The sequence below is a fragment of the Ixodes scapularis genome, unplaced genomic scaffold (assembly GCF_016920785.2).
Source record: "Ixodes scapularis isolate PalLabHiFi unplaced genomic scaffold, ASM1692078v2 PGA_scaffold8__174_contigs__length_109621045, whole genome shotgun sequence".
Classification (NCBI taxonomy): Eukaryota; Metazoa; Arthropoda; class Arachnida; order Ixodida; family Ixodidae; genus Ixodes; species Ixodes scapularis.
This window is the reverse complement of record NW_024609883.1, coordinates 65947708-65969178: the sequence shown is the minus strand read 5'-3', so window position 1 is coordinate 65969178 and position 21471 is coordinate 65947708. Positions and strand designations below refer to the sequence as shown.

The window sequence follows — 21471 nt, the reverse complement described above, 5'->3', positions numbered from 1 at the left end:
GAGCAAAAATTAAACTATACAGTCAGTGTTCTACAAATTTCGGTTGAAAACGCGAAGACAATTACGTACAATCAGCAATATATGAAAGAAGACACTGGATTATGAACGTTTGTTTGGTTTATCGCTGCCTGAAAGAAAGTAAACGGACTGTCACGCCTATACGAAGGTGCTCTAACGGTGAACAGGTTGATTAAAATAGAATTCCAACTCCGTCACTACACATTCCTCTCGCAGTGCATGTAACGACGGGTATAATTATTCCATAACGCAATATTCGGTGCGGCTACGGTTGTGCGCTCTATGTGAAGGGCTTACAGTATGTTATTGCACACATGGAAAAAAAATCTTAATTGATTGCCGATGACGACTCGTCTAACAATACTTCGCTAATTATGTTTAAAGAGAGAAGGACAGCACCAGGTCACACCAACTGCACCATTCCAATAACGAGTATTGGAGACACGCGCGTTCACTTTGGTCGAGACATCCTTTACACGACTTCCGAAGTAAGAAATCCTTGGACACATGAACTCGTCTTGTATACGGCATGTCCTTTGCCAGGTTCCGTCCGACCACCTCCCTCTCCTTAAAAATTAACGCGGGCACACGTGGACATCCCGAAATATCCTGAATTGATTGGAGCTCACAGCGCGGACAATGTGGCAAAAGTGTGTATTACGCCAGACGCACTGCTCGTACATCATACGAAGGACACGATGTTCACGGCAGACATAATGCCAGAATCATCTGTGGATACACCCCAAGTATTGTTGAAGTAGATTTGCTCCTATCCTATCGAGACCGGTTATAACGGAGTCAATGGTAATCGGAAATCACTTCGCTATATCCGCTCTTTCGTTATAACCGACTTTGGTTATAACGAAGTGCAAAAAGAAATGGGAAATCGTGATCGCTTCGGTGTAGCCGCTATTTCGTTATAACCGATTTCGGTTAACGAAGTGCAAAAGGGAATGGGGAAATAGTGATCGCTTCGCAATAGCCGCTATTTCGTTATAACCGGTCTCGACAGTATACTTCGAACATGTCTGCAGAGTTTTGTGTGGCCAATGTGACAAGACAGAGAGGAAGAAACGCCTCAGACATTGTCCGCACATTGTCTTTTGTACGATGCATTAGCAGTGTGACATAGGCTTTAGGCACGTATTTTTTATAGACCTTAATGGACTTTGAACGAAAAGTAAGTAATGCCTGAAGTCACAGGCAATCAAAAAGCCACACTAAACAAAACAATAAAATAAAAAACGAGCAGCTGGATAGAAGCGATTGCAAATAATTTTTAGATACAGTCTCACTTTCCAGGAGTACGTAATGCGTTCTTTTCAGAACTGATCATATTTGCGCCACGTTTGAAGCCGTACGTGCTGTTCTCTCCGTACCTTCGATGATTTGAATTAGGGAGCCTTCATGTGCGCTTTGCTAGGATGATGCCACCCTTTGTAATACCACTCGACGAGAAACCAGCAGCCATTTTGTTCCTCGGCGATAATATCTCTGTGACGTCACGGCGCGGTGGTGGCGCGTCGGTCGCACTTCCGGTCTGGGGCTGTGGGCAGAAGTCCCCATGCCAGACCTGTATTCCTGCGTTGTTTTGAAAGGAACCAGACAAAAACCTGCCTTCTCGTCAAATCGCCGCGACTGGGGCCGTACCAAAAGTGTCGAGAAAGGTTTGAAGGTCAGTTTTCACGTGCTGGGTTCGTCTGAGAATCTGGATATGTGCCGTGAAAAGGGAAAAGCAGACGCCGTCGGGCAACGATTGCTTGGGTGGGAAGCACTTTGGGTTGAATTCACGGATACTTGTGGTCATCAGATTTATTTGTGGTGTTCCTACATGAACGCCAGAAAACTGTCAAGTTGTGCGGATCACCTGTGGACTACGTTCAGTGCGTCTTCAAGTTCAAACGGCCGCCTGATCGTTCGAATTGTCGTCTGCTCTTTCAAACGTTTCTGCTTGTCGTCTGCTCTCTTAGACGACGCCGGTCCGTAGACCAAATGTTGGCCCGGTACTTGCGATAAGAAGTGAGTGCAGGCCTCAAAAGACTTAAATTGTAATGGTTGGTAAGCAGGCTCGACGTAAACAGTAGATACGAGGAGATGTTGATCATTGTTACCAGTGACCAACACCGACTTGTTATGCCTAATTCAGTTGGTGCGATTCTGCTTGCGATTTTCAGTATCGTCGTCGACCATCTCAGCTACGGTTCACGCTTTTGCAGCCCGAGCGGCGTCGCGACTGAAAATTTTGAGCGAAATCTCATCACGCGAATCAGGCTTTAGCGTACAATCTGCGGCGTCCACGCGGAATGAATCGCCACATGTCGCATTATTCACGCGAAGTTTTTCGGTGTAACGAGCCTCGGTAATTTCGCTGACGCCGCTCAAGCTTGTCAGACATCGCCAGGAAGGCGTAGAACCAACAATTCGAACGCGAAAAAGGGCAGGGGGACTCACACCGACGCCGACAACATCGCATTTCAATGGTTTGTTTATGGGCGACGGCGAGCTTCTTGCCCACACCCCCAACGCGCATGCGCGGCGCCGGTGGCGTCCGCTAGGGGCGCTCCGGGCGCTCCGGTTTGTTTGTAAACATGAGTTGGTGTATAACCCTCCCGGAAACAAGCACCTTATCTCAGAAGTTCGGAGCAGCGTTGTGGAACCCACGGAGGGAGGATTAGCATTTTCCCCCTCGGATGGGATTACCGATGGACACAAAGGCCACTTTCCGGCGCACGGGGAAACAATGAGAGAAACAAAATGGCGGTGGAAGAGGGTGTGGGAAAGGGAAACAGGCAGTTGGCATCACTCTATGCGAAGCGCACATGAAGGCACTCTAATTTGAATAATCTGATGTAGTTTTTGCTTTGCTGATGGTCACGACAATACGTTCGCGAATGTATAAATGAGTCAGCATAGCAGGTAACCTTTTTGACGTCGCGCGAGGGTGGAGCTGACTGTTTCACGGAATACCTGCCCAAACTTCGACCTGTAGCAAAAAAAAAAGTTTTAATTTAGGCGTACGGTCCACAGTTCGTGTAAGCAGGCTTGCTTGCCTGTACATAAGAGGTAATAACTCAACTGGAGTAGATTTTCAAGAGACTGCAGGGCTTCAGTTGGTTCGTGCTAACACAAAGTCTGATCAAAAAATAAAGTACGTCTTTTTGGTTCTGAATATTTCGCCCGATTTTGTAGTGAAAGTATATTTTTAAGTTTAACATACGCCTAATGTACGCATACATTTCAGCTAGCCAATTACTTCTCGAAAATCTTTCCACTTAATAAAAGGAAGTGATAGTGGCGCTGAAAAATGTTCGGTGTGCGGTTTCAACCCGCAAAGTTGTGAATATTTCTGCAGTGCATTACGAGAGGTGAAGATTCAACACGACGCTCAAAGACGTATTCAAAAACGACTCGGTCGTGTGGACTGAAGAGTATAGAATCGCTAACACTAGTCACACCGTAATGTTCTTAAAGTTTCGGACAAATGGCGATGCAGCACGTCTTGCTGACCAGATAAATCAGTTGCTACTGCAGCCGAGCTGACCTCCCAACAGGAGTAACGTTTCTTTGATCTTAGTCTTGTCACCAAGTGCTCGAAGAATCTGGTTGACTCGTTTACTCGCGGAACTGAGATCACCATTCACGGGACCTAATCCCATCCTTGTCGCCAAGTGTTTCTGGTTGAGACTGTCCATCTCCAGAGACGTACGTAGCGATCGATAGATCCTTCTTCTACGGCAACGGTCCTTGGTTCTTGCTGTCTGATACGAGACTTAAGGTCATCTTGTCATAAAGCGCCACCAGCTTCACGTCTTCTTCAATACTTTCAGCCATCTTTTCCGATGACTCCCACTTTAGTCAGTTCCATCATGGTCTGCAGAAGTTCCAGGTTTTGATTGCGCGTCTGCAGAGCGAACGCGAGCGTCCGAACCTTGAAATCCTTCTTCGATGGCAGTGGGTCTTGGTTCCTGCTGCCTGATGGCAGGGTTGAAGCCACCTTGCCGTACAACGCCACGAACTTCATCAACTGTTCATCGTTACTTTAACCGCCTGTACCGATGACACCCACTCTACCCAGTCCAATCGTGGTCCTTAGAAGTTCCAGGATTGACTTGTGCGTCTACAGAGCGGACGACTTCTCGCTCCATCTGGTTTATGAATCCTTGTGACGTAGAGTACTTGACGCAGGAGGGTTCAGCCCACTTTACTGTGTACTTAAAATCTCGATGGCAAGGGACCATACGGTCGATAGAGTCGGCGCGCGGAGGTCTGAGAAGGCTTCAACCGCGACGGCAGGTGACAGTGGCTTCGCAGTGGAGGCTCCGTCCATTCTGAAAGTAGACGACAGTTTGGTTACCCGGAAAGCAACTTTGAAGGCTGCAGGACAGGCGACGAGGAGATTTAACAATGCTCTCTAATATACGACATTTAATATTTTTACATATTAATGCATCGCAAGTCTAACAACGCAGTTAAATTCTCAACCTCTTTTTATTTAAAGGGACACCGACAGGGTATTTATGGCCGCCGAGGTTTTCATTTGAACATGATCGAACTACCCAGAACATATATTTGCGGTTCGAAATTCGTTTTCTTGCCACCTGAAAACAGCCGGTCGAGGACGGATCTGGTACCGTCTCGCTCACTCGCTTTTTTATGGTCACGTGGCTTTCAAACTATATATACCAAGTATAATCCAAGTCGTGGGCACCATAAAGGCCCACACTCAATAATAATAATAATAATAAAAAAAAAGATATGAACTCAATTTTTGTAGTCTTCCAAAACTTGCAAATACGTTGCTCAAAAAAAAAAAAATAAGAAAATGTTGCACAGATTGCAGGAAGTACATGTGCACGTCATTATCAGTATGGCAACGGACCGCGGGGTGGCGGTGCACGACGGACCAACGTTGCGACGGACGTGAGACCGCTACTTCTGAACTGTCGTTCGTGGTACCGGCCAATCGAACTTCGATCGCAAAACATCGAGAGGAAAGAATGTGAGCGCGAAACATCACACGACAAGGAGTGCAAGTAACTTAGTCGTTGTCGTCGTCTGCTTCACATGCCAAAAAAAAAAAAAAAAAAAAAATAGTGCGAACGGGTGTAGTACGCAACTTCCGATTTGAACTTTTGCGCTCGTGTTTCAGTTTCGGTTTCGAGCAGTTGAGTTTTTTGGTTTTATTAAAATATACGTAACAGTAGCAAAATATTGATTGGGTAGACTCCTGACACCAGATTAAATCGCCTGACAAAAATTAAAATACATTTTTGTTTTAAGTATTAGTGTTACTTAAAAAAAGAGGTTTGCAAACATAATAAAATGAGATTAATTACTGCTAAAAACGAGAAACTACTCAAGCCGTTTATTTTCAAGGCAGTGACGGGAAAAGTGCTCTGGAGCATCGCTGGGAAAAATTACGTTATCTGCTGAATGAACGAATGAATGAATGGGCAAATACGGCTGAACCTTTTTAATCAGGCGGCGGCCAGCGCCATCTAACCAGTTATCCTAGTTTTAACTGGCAACACTCAATATTAGTGCTGCGTTACGGAAACATTGAATCGTTCGGAGTTTGGAGACGAAGCGCAATCTAGAACAGTCTAGTGTTGGCTGTACTAAGAAACAGTCGACGTCATAAATGTGCCAAGACGAATTTGGAGCGGATCTGACAGACGTCATCTAGACAAAACAAAACTACCGGCCTTTTTATCAAAGTGATGCTGATCCGACCCACCCGTTCAACATAGAGGGGTGATTTGTTTATTTTTAACGTACGAATACTCAAGTGCGGATTCTTATTTTGAGCCTGCTGTTGGTTCTATACAGGTTTTTTAATTCTTTTAGTATGTCAGCCAAAGAGACCAAAGCCACGTGGTCCCCGTATGAGCCCAATACATACATCCCCCAATTTAGAGAAGGGCTTGAGGTTGCTTTTCAGAAAAAAATGTGGATATTACATGTACTATTTGTGTGACAAGAAAAAAACAATGGCGTACCCATAAACTCGCCATCTGCTGCGAATCCATTGTCTTGCAAGTTGTCCGCGTGGTGGCGCGCGAACCCCTGCTCCCTGCATCAAACCACAACCGGGAGGCAAAAACGTTTAAACACAAGCCCTAACAAAGCCTTCCCGAGCAAGCGTTTAGAGCGGCGCCAAAATTCGATAATCGTAAACAATAAGAGCAAGCCTGTAGAGCGTGCGAGCTTTGTTCGCTGTTCCTTTGATGCATCCTGCCTGGCCGTTTGGAGCCATACTACGGCACGCTAAGAATTAATTTGATGTAACAACGCGAGTCAATTAATTAAAATTAACTCGACAGCTCGTAATAATTCACTGTCGAAAGGCTGTTTGACGCGGTGTTTTCGCTGAGCACCGGTTTATTTTGATCCCTTTTGAAACGCATGCGCTCTCCAGGGTTGACTCTGTTGAAGGCTTATTTATAAGACATCTTGTAGCCTGCGAAAAGAAGGAAACCGAACATGGCCAGATCAAATCACACGCAACACCCACACACGCGCACGCACATGTGGGCACGCACAAAGCAAAAGCAATACAGGGAGCACAAAGGAGAAATTCAGAGCGGCAGAAACCAGACCTGACATCTATCAATACCATCTCTGTTTCATTTACTTACGTCTTTCGCTTTACTAAGACTATAGCCGGTGACAGGTTAAGAACGAAGTGGAAGCTCCTCCCACCCCTTTCCACTTCAGCGGAACGAACGGTGGAGAGGAAGTCGCCTCCTCTCCAGCGTTCGCTCTACTAAAGTGGAAAGAGGTGGGAGGAGCTTCCACTTCGTTCTTGACCTGTCACCGACATAGGCATACCTAGAGACAGGGCGACGCAGTAAATACCTTCTTGTACACAGTTTCTTTTTAAGTCAGAGCGCTGCCAATGATGCGAGCTCGTTAGGCCAATCATGCTCCTCAAGAAGCCTTATATCGCGGCATTTTTTATCTTATTGAGTAAAGCATAAGTGCAAATGATACACAAAATGTTTGTCTCCCCCCCCCCCCACCCCCCCCCCCCAACCCCTCAAAAAAAGAAAAAAAAACTACAATGTTTTTTTTTTATTATAATAAAACATATGCATCGCCGATCGCTCATTTTCCGTTCAAAATGTAGGTCTAGAGCAGTGGTTTCAAACTCATTTGAGTATGGGGGCCAGATACACCCACATCAAAAAGGTCGAGGGCCAACGTAAGAGGGGGGAAAGGGAGTCTAAAGATTTCTAAGACTGCGTAGTCTACAGAGCCATATCTAACACAGACGACTTGCATAACCTACAGGCTGATCTAGACCGAATTAGCGATTGGTGTTGTGGGGATCCCTCCGGCCGCCCCACCCTGGAGTCCCGTCTTCCCCACATTTCCCTCGCTCCTTCGCCCGTTCCTCCCGCGCCCTGCCAGGGCCGAACATTGCTGCACACCCGGATCCCTGGACGTGGGAGCGTCACCGTGCGGCGCGTAATCCCTACTCGGGGATCGTGCGGGGCCCGTGGCAGGGGCGTGGGTGCACACGTGGACGGGCCGTAATGGGCACGTGATTGGTGGGGTCGAGGACACAAAAAGGGAAGCGGGACAAGGGGGGTCCTCTTCTGAACCTGCGGACCGGACAGTGCGTGACGACGACGACGAGGGCGACGACGAGAGGACGAGGAGAGGACGCTGACCACCAACGAGAGAGTTTAATTAAGCGATTCTGAAAACGCACACAGTGTGAGCGACTTCTTGGGGAGCGAGCGAGGCACGTCCCGATCGGGCGTCGATTAGGTAGCGATCCACAGTGTTCAAAGTGGCAGACGCTACTAAATACATCAACATCCAAATGCCTCTCTTTCTATCGAACTCGTCAACATTTTCACTCTTCCCACTCTTTTGGTAGTCTTAATATTGATTCCGTGTCGACTTACAAGTATCTTGGCGTTCACTTCACTCATGGCCTTTCTTGGAAAACCCATATTAAAGGGATACTACAACGAAATTTCGGCGCTAATTTTTTGGTCTATATGTGTTCAAAAGAGCAGTATCACATGGAACATTCCAATATCTTGTTAAAAAAGTCCCGGAAAGGAATTTTAAAACGAATTAAACGATTAGCAAAGAGCACCTGGTGGATGTCGCTAACGACTCGTTTGTAATGCTCGTCTAGGAACCTTGACAGCTAGTGACGGAGGTTGTCTCGTCTCCGGCCACGACGAGAGAAGGGGGGAAGGAGGAACTCCCCTCTTCCCGAGAATCCCTTTTGTGTGTCGCAGAAGTCGCTATTGTCCCCCTAGATGATTATAGAAGATTAACCCGTCACTCAAAATTCGTACAAAAGCAGCCGCTTCGGTGGCTGGAACGACTAGGCCATCCTCTCGACGTCAGCCTCGCCGTAGCTTTGCTCGTCTTGAGACGACCTACGTCACGATTGCGTTGGATGTCACGTGCTCTAAGCTGGGCCTTCTCCGAGCGCTTGCCAGAGTGGGCCGTTTATAACGAAAAATACAGCCATCAGGATCAAAATACAAACGTGCGATTGTCATTTACGGATATTGTGGATCATATTCAACCTATTTTTGAACACGACGGGAATTTTTCAAATTTCGTTGAAGTATCCCTTTAATACTATCGATTCCGACTCAAACCGCACTCTTGATCTCTTGCGCCGTAATCTTCGTCTCGCGTCCTCATCTGTGAAGCGACTTGCATATGTCACATTGGTACGTCCGAAACTAGAATATGCATCGTCAGTCTGGGACCCCCATCTTAAATACCTTGTGTCCAATAGGGAGCCTTCATGTGCGCTTTGCTAGGGTGGTGCCACCCTTTGTAATACCACTCGCCGACAAACCAGGAGCCATTTTGGTCTCAGCGATAATCCGTGGGGCTTAAAACCCTCCCGGAAACAAGCACCTTATCTCACAAGTTCGGAGCAGCGTTGTGGAACCCATGGAGGGAGGTTTAGCATTTCCCCCCTCGGATGGGGGGACCGATGGACACAAAGGCCACTTTCCGGCGCACGGCAAACGCACGGGGAAACAATGAGGAACAAAATGGCGGTGGGGGAAAGGGAAACAGGCAGTTGGCATCGCTCTATGCGAAGCGCACATGAAGGCACCCTAGTATCCAATTTAGAATCAGTTCAAACTCGTGCCACTTGTCTCAATACTCTAGGTTTGTTAGTGTTACTGAACTTAAACACAATTTATCATAAACCCCTTTGTGTTCACGTAGGCGCATCGCTAAATTATGTCTTTTCAACAGGTGTTACTTTGACGATTATCTACACAATTCATTCATCTTGCCACCTCATCGCATATATCCTCGCATTGACCAACATGCAAAAGTTGGCTTTTTCTTTTCACTCGAAATACAACATTCTTTAAATCTTTTTTCCCGGCGACCTCAGTGGACTGGAACGGCCTGCCCGAAGCCATCGTTTCTGCTCAAGACATTGATTCGTTCCGTCAAATGTTAACCTCGCTATTTTTAACCCACTCCCTTATGTAATAAATACCCTGACTCAGGGCTCTTAAGGTATTTAAATAAATAAATAAATAAGATACCGCTTGCGCTATGCTTTTTGTGAACTCAGAGTGACATTTTTAGAGACATGAACCGGGACTCGTAGCTCGTTGCCTGCCGGCCGCGTTCCAGTGAGTCGCGAGCCGCATTTGGCCCGCGGGCCACGTGTTTGAGACCCCTGGTCTAGAGGTTCGAACCAGATACCAAAGTTTCAACGCTAGCCATTATCTTATGCAAAGGTTCTAAATGGTTTTCTCAAATTTTCAATGGGAAAATGGGGCCCATGCATTTTCTCTTGTTTTCAATAACTGGTGCCATAGAGCCCCACGTATTCGAAAGCTTTATCGGCCGCTAATTTCCCACTAAAAATAAAATTGGAAAAAAAAATTATTATAACCCTTTAGCAATGTAATGTTTAGTGCAGAAACTTTGGCGTCTGGTTCGGACCGCGGGTGCTACATTTGGGTGGGGACTAAACGTTCGGCGATGCGTAATTTATTTTTGGGGTGAAGGAAAAAAAATATTTTCGGGGGACACTTTTTATACCACGCTCTTACTTTTGGCCGGTTCTCTAAGTCCTCACGTGTTCAGTTTTGCTGCTCAGCGTGCGAGCTAGTGATGAACCGAATCTATTAATTAATTTTTATTATATTATGAAAAAAAAAAAGTGAATACGAGCGCACAAAAAAAAAAAAAAACAAAAAAAAAAACGGTATGCAAATAATTTGTGCTTTGCTATAAATCCAAGTGGGCGGTAATGAAGCTCCTATTGAATATCTTTCTCGCGAAAGCTGCATTTTGACGGTAATGAGATCTTTCAGGTTCGAGACGCGCATCGCCCAAAACCAATTGCCGTGGACGAAGATTGAGCACACACACTAAGAAGTTTCGGGAGCTGTCTTACTCGGTCGTCGTGAAGCCCTGCTCATAGCTCCCGCTGTCGATCGAGCCGTCCGGGTACTCGTCTCCGTAAAGCTGCAAATGAAAAAGAAGACACGAGCAATGAAATACTTTTACCGGATGAACACCCGAGACATGAATTATCGTTACACGGCGGGACCAAGATGGGACCGCGACATAGCCGCCTGCTGCGATTGGTCAACGGAGTACGGAGCTGGCCAATCACAGCCGACATATACGATACGATTAAGCCAATCAGGCAGCTCCAAAAGTGCATCGTCACGGCGCACGTCGTCTTTGTGGGCTTGAAATCACCCATCTAAACAAAAGCACGCACACACAGAAAAAAATAAAGGAAACGGAAGATTGCATTGACTGCACGTGATTGGTTTGCTCGGCGATGGCTACCGCACAAAGGCCATGAGCACCATGACTGCGCACCTTTGGCGGTATAGACGTTTTTTATTTCCTGTCGTTCTCAGTCACCTGGGTTCCGTATCTGATATGCGGGACGAAAAAAGAAAACATTTTCACCTGGAATATGGGAGAAAATATAGGTGAGGAAATACAAGAATATGGTGACAATCACACGTTTTTCGTAAACCCCTTCAAGCGGCGTGGAGAGATCAAAACGATGTTTTACCGCGTGCCTGAAGGGACAACATTCTGGATACCTGCGCCCTTGTGGAAAAGGTGCGTAAGATTGAAACTCCTTGGTTAAACCGAGTAGAAACCTTTGCAAAAATCGTCTTCTGCGCGCTGCCATCTTTGTCTGCTGGGCTGTGGAACGCCTTGTGAGATCCGCTGTTGCTCTGTTGTGAGGTATATCAGACGCTGCAGCGCATGCGTCGACAGCTCAGTGACTCGGCATCTTTTCATCGACGGAACGGTCTATTTATACTTCTCCAGCGCTTATCACCCAGGCAAAAAAATCCCGAGTCACACTGGGCCGTGGACGCGTGCGCGGCGTCTCATATTTCGTGGAAGAAAGCTACTGCGTACGCGCGCAGTACGGCTCCAACAGCCCACGATAGACAAATGATGGCAGGACGCAGAAGGCGATTATTGGAAAAAGTCCGTAGCCAAAGTGCATTTTCTTTTTTTAAATTTTGTTCTTCGTCGCACAACCCCAATGTCTGTCTCAAAAAGGGGGGTCTTTCTCCGACACCGCCGCACGTTGCGGCCAAAACTATGTTGTCTGGGACGCGTCTCCGACTGGTGCGTTTGTCGCGTCCACAAATGTGGTTCCCCGGTTTCCGGCTAATGACGTCGTATAAGCGTCATGCTGTTGCCTGCCGCGATCCTGGCGGTGGTGGTACGGCAGCGCCGAAATGGATACGGCAGGCGCCTGTTCTGCTGCTGCACAGTTCATGGAAGCTTCGGCAACCATCGAGTTTGAGACGCCGCGACGACAGCGCCACCCACGTTCGCTCGTATACTATTTAGTTGCCGGAGCTTTTACGACCAACAAGGATCGCGACATCCAACAGCATATCGCCACGGCTACCGTGACGTCATTTTTTGCTACTTCTAGACCACCTTCGATGCATGGGTGGTGTGTAGGACACTACATTTCCCACCAGTCGAAGACGTCTTCCAGACACCGCGGTGAAAACCTTATTTGCGACTGTGTCTCAGCGAGGAGATAGGTTCGGTTCCGAGACCATTCGGGACCCCACACAATTGCAGACGGACAGAATTCTAAACGGAACACGTGGGTAGTTAAACGTAAAATAACTTGTAGAAAAACCTCCTAGGAGTCTCGGAGTATCCACCACCATCTAGACTTTAAGGCCTCTGCGCTCTTCCTCTCACGTCATGCTATGCGCCCGGCCGCCAGGGGGTGTTGGGCCATCCCCTCGGATAGAGTTCCGGTATACAGCTACCTACAGTAGCAGAGTTGCGGGTTCATCCTCGGCGGGTGACTGTAGCGCCGGTTTTCCTGCACGGCGCTGGATGCTTTGCTCCTCATGTGATCGATCTCGGTGAATAGCGGCGTGACGGCTCGGGGAAAACAAACGCGCAACTCTGCTCCCCCTTCGAAGGAGCATATTTAGGATCTATAACTTCGGAGAACCGGCCTTACGACAACAGGCTAGGCAGTCGCCTGCTGTTTGAAGCAGGAGCCGGGGCCGTCGGGACGCAGCCTTACAAGTGGCGCTTCGACGACATTGTGACCATGAGTGTGAGGAGGGCGCGCGGAGTCCACGAAAAAAAAAACGTGCCACACATTGATCGAGATTGCGCGCGAATCTCCAGCCCACTCGGCCACAGGCACGGTGGCCACAGGACAATGAACCACATCCTCGGAGCACCCTGGGGCTCACTCAGGCTAAGAACAAGGCAGCAACTCGACGACACAGGGCGAGGAGAACATGCAGACAGGCTTGCTGCAAAGTCTCCAGCGGTCTGCACGAGCCAGTAGCGACCCAAAAAGGCTCGAGGACTGGCGGAAATAGGTTCACATCAGGGGCCATTAAGACCCACCTGTTTCCAGGTTTGGGCACGAACTCTGTTCGAGCCCGACCGTTCCACAGGAAAAGAGCCGCAACAACATCATCATTTCCTATATTTTACAATCATTCGTCAATGGCAGCAGAGGTGTAGTGCGTTTCGTCGAATTCGTTTTTCCGTTTGAAGAGATTTCTGACCGAACCAGGGATGATCTGTACGTGACAGTGTTTGCTATGATATGTACTGTGATGTGGAAGAAACGTGGAAGAAACGATGGCCTCCGGATACCCGCACGGAAAGGAATTTGAGATCAGGACAAGTAGGAAACGGTTTCGATTAGGCCTCGTTTCGGTAGACTTTCAGAGGGTAATTGTTTTCTTGACAACTACGCTCCCGTTTAGTTATATGCAATTTTGTGTGTGACGGTATTTCTACGTTCCTTTTTTGATTGACCAAAGCTTAACTGGTTTAGGTCTAGTGCTGGAATCCTGCTGAGCACGCGAGCTCACTAAAGGGAAGTCGGTGACGAACCCCCGCGAAACACGCAACTCTCTGGACGTTCTAAGCTCCGTGTACATATGAAATACCCTCTGACGACTGCGTATTCGAGAAATTTGACGACGTATATGACGACGGGCGAGCAGCGTGGGCGAACAGGCTAGAACTTGCCCGGCGGCTCGGCTCGGCTTCGTCGAGCCGAGTCGAGATGACCAGAGAAGCCGGACATATCGGTTCACGTCACGCGATGTGGAGAGGAGGCATTGGAGAGGCCTTAGTCAGTCTAGGTGGGGTTGGACTTACAGACCGTGTTTGGCTAGGAAACGTAGCTTATTCATATTTGTAATTACAATAAAAAACGTTAAAAAACCCCCGAAGGACGAATACGGATGGAATCGCTTTACGTTCAAAGGAAGTGGTTGTGCGTAATTGACCTTTTTTTATTATTCTATCTGATTTCAGGAACCACCTCGACAACGCTCTCGCACTAATTAGATTTAGAGTCTTCAGATCTCGAAGAAGTTGAAACGTGCTTTGAAATTTCCGAAAGTGAATTTTGTGCCGGGACACATTTGGCAGTAAATTGCGAAACCAGTCGTAGCGAGCCTGAGAGCTGAGCATTAAAATACACGAGGCATACCAAACGGACGAAAAAGACGTCAATCGCATTCCAAAATGCTAAAGGCACACCGACTGACGAGATTTGTCGAATATAAGGGGACTAGTGGTACCTTCTAAGAGCTCGTCCTGACAGGTAAGAAAATAAAAATTAAGAGAATGAAATTTATTTGAAGCAGGCTAGCGAAGGTACTGCGCGTCTTGCAGTGTGGACATCTGCGGTTGTTACCATCGAGGGAAACAAAGAGAAAAAGTAGCCGGAAAGTGAATGAGGGGACTGCGTATAGAGTGGAATACCTCAGTCAAAAAATGTAATTCACTTCGATTCATTTAATTTAGTTGCCATTCTCTAAAAACAATATTACGTCGTTCACAACTGCGAATTAGCGTTTTCGCTCATGAGAGACTTAACTACGTTCAGTGAATCGTCAATAAGTGTCAGTAACTTCAGGGATCAGGTTGATATGCGCAGCTCGAGGCGTGGTTCCACCGAGAAGACAAAAAAAAAAAAAAAACCTACTTTTTCCCGATGACAAGACGAATTCCATATTTTTTAGTCAATTCCAGCAATGTTTTGTTTACAACCATGTCCTATTGTGGCCAGTTAGTTTTTGCACAAGTGAGAAAAACACAGACACACACATAAATACACACATACACGTGCACACACACAGACACACACATCACACAAAATTTGGGTTGGGCAATTTTGCGAGGAGTGTTTGTTTTAACGTGAAGTGCCCCTTTCGTCAGTGCAACCTAACCAAAGACAAAAAAGTGAAAGCCGTTTACAAATCCCTGTAACGCCGAATTGGAGCGCAGCTCTTGAGGAGGAGGAGGGAAGGGTACTGAGGGGAGGGTAGACCCCTCCTCCTCCTCCTCCTCCTCCCCGCATTCTTTAATATGCTCCGGGGGGGGGGGTCACGTGACCTCGGGGGGGGGGGTGTCACGTGACTTCGGGGAGGGGGGTCACGTCACCTCGGGGAGGCGTGACCTGGGGGTCACGTGACCTTGGGTGTCACATGGGGGCCACCTCAAGGTCACGTGACCCCCACGTGACCTCAGGGGGTCACGTGACCTGGGGGGTCACGGGACCTCGGGGGGTCACGTGACCTGGGGGGTCACGTGGGGGTCACCTTGGGGTCACGTGACCTTGAGATGACCTTGGGAGGGGTCACGTGACCTCGGGGGTCACGTGACCTTGGGGAGGAGACCACGTGACCTCGGGGGTCACGTGACCTCAGAGGGGTCATGTGACCTTGGGGGTCACGTGACCTTCAAAGGGTCACGTGGGGTCACGTGACCTTGAAATGACCTTGGTAGGGGTCACGTGACCTTGGGGGTCACGTGATCCCAAGATGACCCCACGTGACCCCCAAGGTCACGTGACCTTGGGGGTCACGTGACCTTCAGGGGGTCACGTGGGGTCACGTGACCTTGAGATGACCTTGGGAGGGGCACGTGACCTTGGGGGTCACGTGACCTTGGGATGACCTTGGTTACGCCGACGGCGCCGTCGACGCCGCTCAAGCCGGGAACGGGCCCCTAAGAGCTGCGCTCTAAAAAAAAAAAGCAGTAAACTAAACCTAAGACAAAAAAAGCGAGACGTAAAAGCGTTACGGTTAAATCCGCCGAATTTGACCGGCGAGACATCACCCGCCAAGTTTAGCAGACTTCGTTGGCTCGGTGCACCTCGAACTTTGATCGCCATTGCAATAATGAGACTCCCTCGCGGGTGGCAGCCCACTCCCACTGGCTGGCGTGAGAAATGACGTGACCGCAGCGACAACCAATGACGTTCTCGCCGGAAGTCCCGGCATGAGTCTGCGTAAGTAAACTACTGCGTCGGGATTTACACACAGCTCATCAAAGCCTGGAAACAACGTCCTCGGCTTCCATGTCATCAAAATCGGAAGGCGCCAACTCAGCAATGTGGAGCGCAAGCTCGTCTCCTTCGTTTGTAGGGCTTGTGGTGACGTCAGAACGCCGAGCTTTGATTGGCTCTGATTAAAGGGTAGGGGGTAGACCTCAGGGCAGCTTACTTCGAGGTCTACCCACTATCCTTTAATCAGAGCCAATCATAGCTGATGTCGCCACCACACCTGCAAAAGAAGCAGACAAACTTGCGCTCCACAGAAGTTTTTGCCGAATTACCCACGCATCAAAAAGAATGCCGCGAACGGCTGCGCGTGCTGGCGTTTTCAGCTCTAACTTTGCGAAAGAAAAAAAATCTAAAACAAATGGCACTACGCACACGAGTTTCACGGACACTTTATTTTGGTTAGCTACTTCGAATCTCTCCTACTATAAGGAAGGCGAGCACTTGCAGCGCGTGTACCTACGTTCCCAAGCATTCTCTTTGATGCTTGTATAATTTAGCGAAAGGTCTATTGGGCCCTACGCTGAGCGCCCTTCGACGCATTGACTGGACACGCGAACCGTGACGCAGCGCTCATGTCTAATCTATATCTGCACTCCATCTCGCTGCAATGACGTCATAATGCTAGTGCGCGGGCTTTGATTCTTCTCGGGTGGTGTTGCATTTGCTCACTCAGAAAGCTATCCTTTTAAAGTCATGGGCACACCGCTCACACACCCTACACACGATACACGTTGTTCGTCGCAGACGTTGTGACATGGTGTTCGCTGCAGGCAGGATGGCCTGCGGACATGCCTGAAGTATGTTCATGTTTGTTTCATACTGATGTAATCTTCGAACATGTCTGCTGACATATAGGACCGTAATACAAGTAACACGACTGTCTCTAGACTGCCTTTTGTTTGATGTACTAGTACTGCCACCGCGGCTTGAGACGATTTTGCAGGCACGGCCGAGGTGCCGCTGCGTTCGTGAGATTTTAAGTGTTCCTCGCTTTCTGTCGAGCAGCGCAGCGTCCGCTTACAAACTCGTCGGCAGCCACGCAGTCGGCCGAGATGAACTCGAGGGCGCCGTGGTGCAGCGAGCCCACGGCCGTCCTGCCGAGCGCCAGGGCAGCGGCGGCCCTCAGGGCCCCTTTCCTGCAGGGTCCCGCGAGCCGCAGCGGAACCAGGCGACCGGAGCCCGGAAGCACGTAGGCCCTGGTGGCGTTCCGGGAGGACGTGGGAGCCGCCATGCCCTCGGAGAGCACCAGTCCGGGCTGCAGGGGATGCCGCGTCGCCGGGGGAGACGACGGCGACGACGGTGAGGACGTGTCCCGGTGCAGGCCCTGGGAAGACGACGGCGCGTCGACTCCGTTACGGAACGCTGGGCCCATGCTCGAACGCTCGTTTCTGGCGAAACCGAAACGTATTATATATGGAGCGTCCACGATGGACGTTGACGCTGCAAAACGAGCCGGAAAAAACCGCCAACTTCCTATCGAAAGCTAAAACTTTTACCGAACATGTATTTAAAAGGTGCATTTTACTTCGGAAAATTTCGAGGCGTAGTCCCCTTCCTGTGCTACGTGACACCGACAGATCAGCTGGGAAGAACGGCGACCGAGTTGGCGATGGTTGTAACTCGTAGCGCCATATTCCGAAAAACGCAGCGAGCAGACGACGTGCTTTGTCGCCTGCTCGCTGTGCTTGTCGGAAGAGGAAGTTGTCGCTCGCAACAAAAATCATTTTTACGACTTCGTGTTTGGAACCCTAAAGCCGGTCACGCCGCCCACACATCGTACAAAAAACACGGAGTTTCTCCGCAGACATGATGACAGCATTATCCGCGGACACGTCTCAAGCATGTTCAAAGCATGTTTGCTTCATACATGCTTCGAAAATGTTCGCAGACAGTTTTTTCTTGTATGCCCAATGTGCAAGGACCGTCGTTCAAGTTCAAGGAAAAAAAAAACAATCTCAGACTGTCTTTTCTATACCACGGTCTTTGTGGCCGTGGCTTTAGCGCCCAGTGAATCGAGGGGTGCTGGAGTCAGAGGTCGGCATTCTAGGTCGCCCTCACTCACCCTCACCTTCACAGCCACACACACCTAAGCCCCTCCCTCACCCTCAGATCTACACCAGACTTGTACACGTTACTGAAAAAAAGTAACTGATTACAATTACAATTACTACAGTCAAAAAAGTAACCGATTACCGTTACTGATTACTGCCTCCCAGAAGTAATTGAACAATTACTGCAAAGTAATTGATTACTTTTCAAGTTACTTTCACGTTACTTCTTATTGCGATGACAGAAATACACAAATACACAGTAAAATATTGCGTACACAATTTTGTTTGGTTATTGTTCCCTTTTTTGTTTTCAGACCCGGAGCTTGTCGTGTAGCTGACGCGTCGACCTAAGGAACAAAGCCCACTAAAAAGTCAATAGCGAGTTCCCGCTTCCCGTCGACTTTATCAGCAATCTGCAACGAGATCCGGAACTCCCCAGCCAAGGCTAGTGGCGCGCTTGTAGAAGAGCGTGGCGTAATAGAAAAAAGGAGTTGCCGACTAATCCTAGTTTTATTTTTTTTAGATGTTAAAAAAATGTCAATCATTTTTGCTCCATGGCTGAGTGACTATGCTGATTTTTGTGAGAAAAAAGAATTGTGGGATGAAAAATGTAATTGGTAATTGTGTAATTGATTTTGTAATTGATTACAGAAAAAAAGTAATTGAATTACTCCGAGCGTTACAGCTTGACAAATGTAATTGAAGCGTTACAAAATTACACTTAACTGTAATTGATTACAAGTAATCAATTACTTGTAACGCGTTACGTACAAGTCTGATCTACACTCACCTTCAGCCCCTCTCTCAGCGTGATTATCATAATCACGCTCACCCTCAGCCCTTCACTCACCCTCACTGAACCTCACGCACTCATGGCCCTCACGCCCCTCACACTCACCGTCTTCATGGCCCTCACGCCCTCACGGCCCTCACGTACTCATACCCCTCACGTACGCATGGCCCTCACGCCACTCACACACTCACCACCCTCACGCACTCACCGCCCTCGCGCACTCACCGCCCTCACGCACTCATGGCCCTCACACCCCTCATGCACTCATACACCTCACACCCCGGTGAGTGAGTATACTCACTCACCGCCCTCACGCAGTCATAGCCCTCACGCCCCTATGGACCTCACGCACTCACCGCCCTCACGGCCCTCACACCCCTCACGCACTCATGGCCCTCACGCACTCATGGCCCTCACGCCACTCAGGCCCGCTTCAGACGAGGCAATTTCGCCCAGAAACTTGACGTCGCAACACCAGCAACACGGGCTGCCTGCGTTCATACGCAGCAACAAATTGCTGCAATTCGCCATCATTATTATGAAATTTTATTTTTCTTGCACTATTTAGACACACAATGACGCGCTATAGACGTGTCTTGATGCATTTAAATCTCGTTGAGAATACTAATGCATCTTTCTGAAACAGTTTATTTCCAAAAACGATCAATTTCAAACCAGAACCATGTCATCATCACCGGCCCGAAGTATCACGCGAAAATATCGCGTCCCTGATTGGATACAGCCGCTTCAAACGTATTCGAATCGCTCCGAGTTGCTCGTCTGCTTCGAGCCGGACCCGATCTCAGCAATTCGTGTCGATCTAGGGAAAGCTAGGGAACAACTCGCCAGCAACACCGAAATTGCCGAGAAAGTTGCTCCGTCTGAAGGTGGCCTCACGCACTCACCGCCCTTACGCCCCTCACGGACTCATGGCCCTCACACCCCTCATGCACTCATGGCACTCACACCCCTCACCGCCCTCACGCACTCATACGCCCCACGCCCCTCACGCACTCATGGCCCTCACACCCCTCACACACCCACCGCCCTCACGCATTCCTACGCCTCACGCCCCTCATGCACTCATGGCCCTCACGCTACTCATGCACTCATAGTCCTCACTCCCCTCACGCACTCATGGCCCTCACGCCCCTCACGCACTCACCGCCCTCACGGCCCTCATACCCCTCACGCACTCATGGCCCTCACACCCTTCACGCCCCTCACTCACTCACGCTCTCACGGCTCTCACGCACTCACGGTCCTCACAACCCTCACAGCCCTCACTCACCCTCACACTCATGAATTTACCTGGTTCAGAAGCTCCCTCATCCTCTCCTCACCTCTGAAGATGAGGGTGAGCGAGGGTGAGTGAGGGCCCTCATGAGTGAGGTTTGCCGAGGTATGGCTGGGCTATTTAGTGAAGCTTTGTTTTTGCGGGCGCATATTAATTAAGAACAAGATACACAAAAAAAGGAGAGAAGACACGGAAAAATGCTTTCCCTCAGCGGGAGTTGTGGAACTCCCGCTGAGGGAATTACTCCTCCCCCCCCCCCCTTCTACCCCCTTTCCCCCTCAAGTCTTTTACCCGTCGTTTGAAGCTCCATCAAGAGGCTGCAATTTAAAACGGTATTCTTTGGAGACGCTACGGTGAAGCGCGAGCTAGACGCTGTGCTTCAAAACCTGTGTAAGATGTAGTTACCATAGCAGCCGTCGCCCCAAGAAACGGTGGCGCGTCGAACGACGGGATGCGGGTGAACACCTTGAGGAGAGAGAGAGAGAAAGAGAGGGTGAAGGAAGAGGGGTGGGGGAGTACTGCTCTTGGAAGCGGCGTCTATGGGCAGTTCCGTAGAACTGGGTTAATCTAATACGCATGCAATTTCGTATGCTCCTTGCGGCCACATGGTTTTGTTTTCCCTGACCCCAACTACTGACGGTACGCACTTGACTGCCTCGTCATCGCGCCTTCCCTGCGACTTCTCTGTGTTGCCTTTCAATTGGCGTGCTTCCCCTTGCGTTTTGATGCGCCCAAGATGCATTTTGCAACACTTGCTCGACGTATGTGGAGCGCAAGTTCGTCTGCTCCTTTTGCTGGGGTTGTGGTGACGTCAGAACGCCGATCTCTTATTGGCTATAATAGAAGGATAGTGGGTAGACCTCAAAGCAAGCTGTCTTGAGGTCTGCCCACTATCCTTCAGTCAGAGCCAATCAGAGCTACGCTTTTTGACGTCACTACAACCCCTGCAAAAGAAGCAGACGAACTTGCGCTGCGCATATTGTTGGTTGCCCGCAGTCGGATCGTCTTGTCTCTATATGGGGTGTTTGAAATATCCAGGCTCGATTTAAAATGGGCCGCGAAAATCGGCGCCTCAGTGTAGAAGTCAAAATTTTTCGTCGAAGGTGTTTTTCACAGTACGCTGTTATCATGCAAAATTTCAAAACGTAGCTCCCTTCTGTCAAAAAATAGGGCCGAAAAACTTGCCAAGGTCAGTAGTGGACGGTGGACGGCGACGCAGACGACCGAGTCGAGTGGCGGGGCGCGTTTGACGCACGGATTGATAGATGGCGTCGGGAGCAGCGTCGGAAGGTGTAGCCGGCTTGAGAAAGAAAGCAGACGACACGGAGAGGAAATCCGTCGGCAGCAAGAGCGCCGTTGGAACCATCGTATGGAATCGCGTTTTTTTTTTTTTTTTTTTTACTTTTGTTACTTTAAGTTTTGCTATTATTGTCCACTTTTATTTTCA

General features: G+C 48.9%; 1 protein-coding gene across 1 annotated transcript in view; it reads right to left on the bottom strand.

Annotated features, from left to right (window-relative positions):
• Nucleotides 1–4056: 4056 nt before the first annotated feature.
• LOC115331485 (KH domain-containing, RNA-binding, signal transduction-associated protein 2) overlaps nt 4057–21471 on the bottom strand; it is a 199582-nt gene continuing 182167 nt past the window's right edge. The window contains exons 6-9 of the mRNA XM_040222858.2: nt 16905–17207; nt 10436–10506; nt 6018–6091; nt 4057–4346 (exon numbers count right to left, since the gene is read on the bottom strand). Of these exons, the coding sequence (XP_040078792.1) occupies nt 4231–4346; nt 6018–6091; nt 10436–10506; nt 16905–17207 (564 nt within the window). The 3' untranslated portion in view covers nt 4057–4230. The remainder of the gene's footprint in view (nt 4347–6017; nt 6092–10435; nt 10507–16904; nt 17208–21471) is intronic.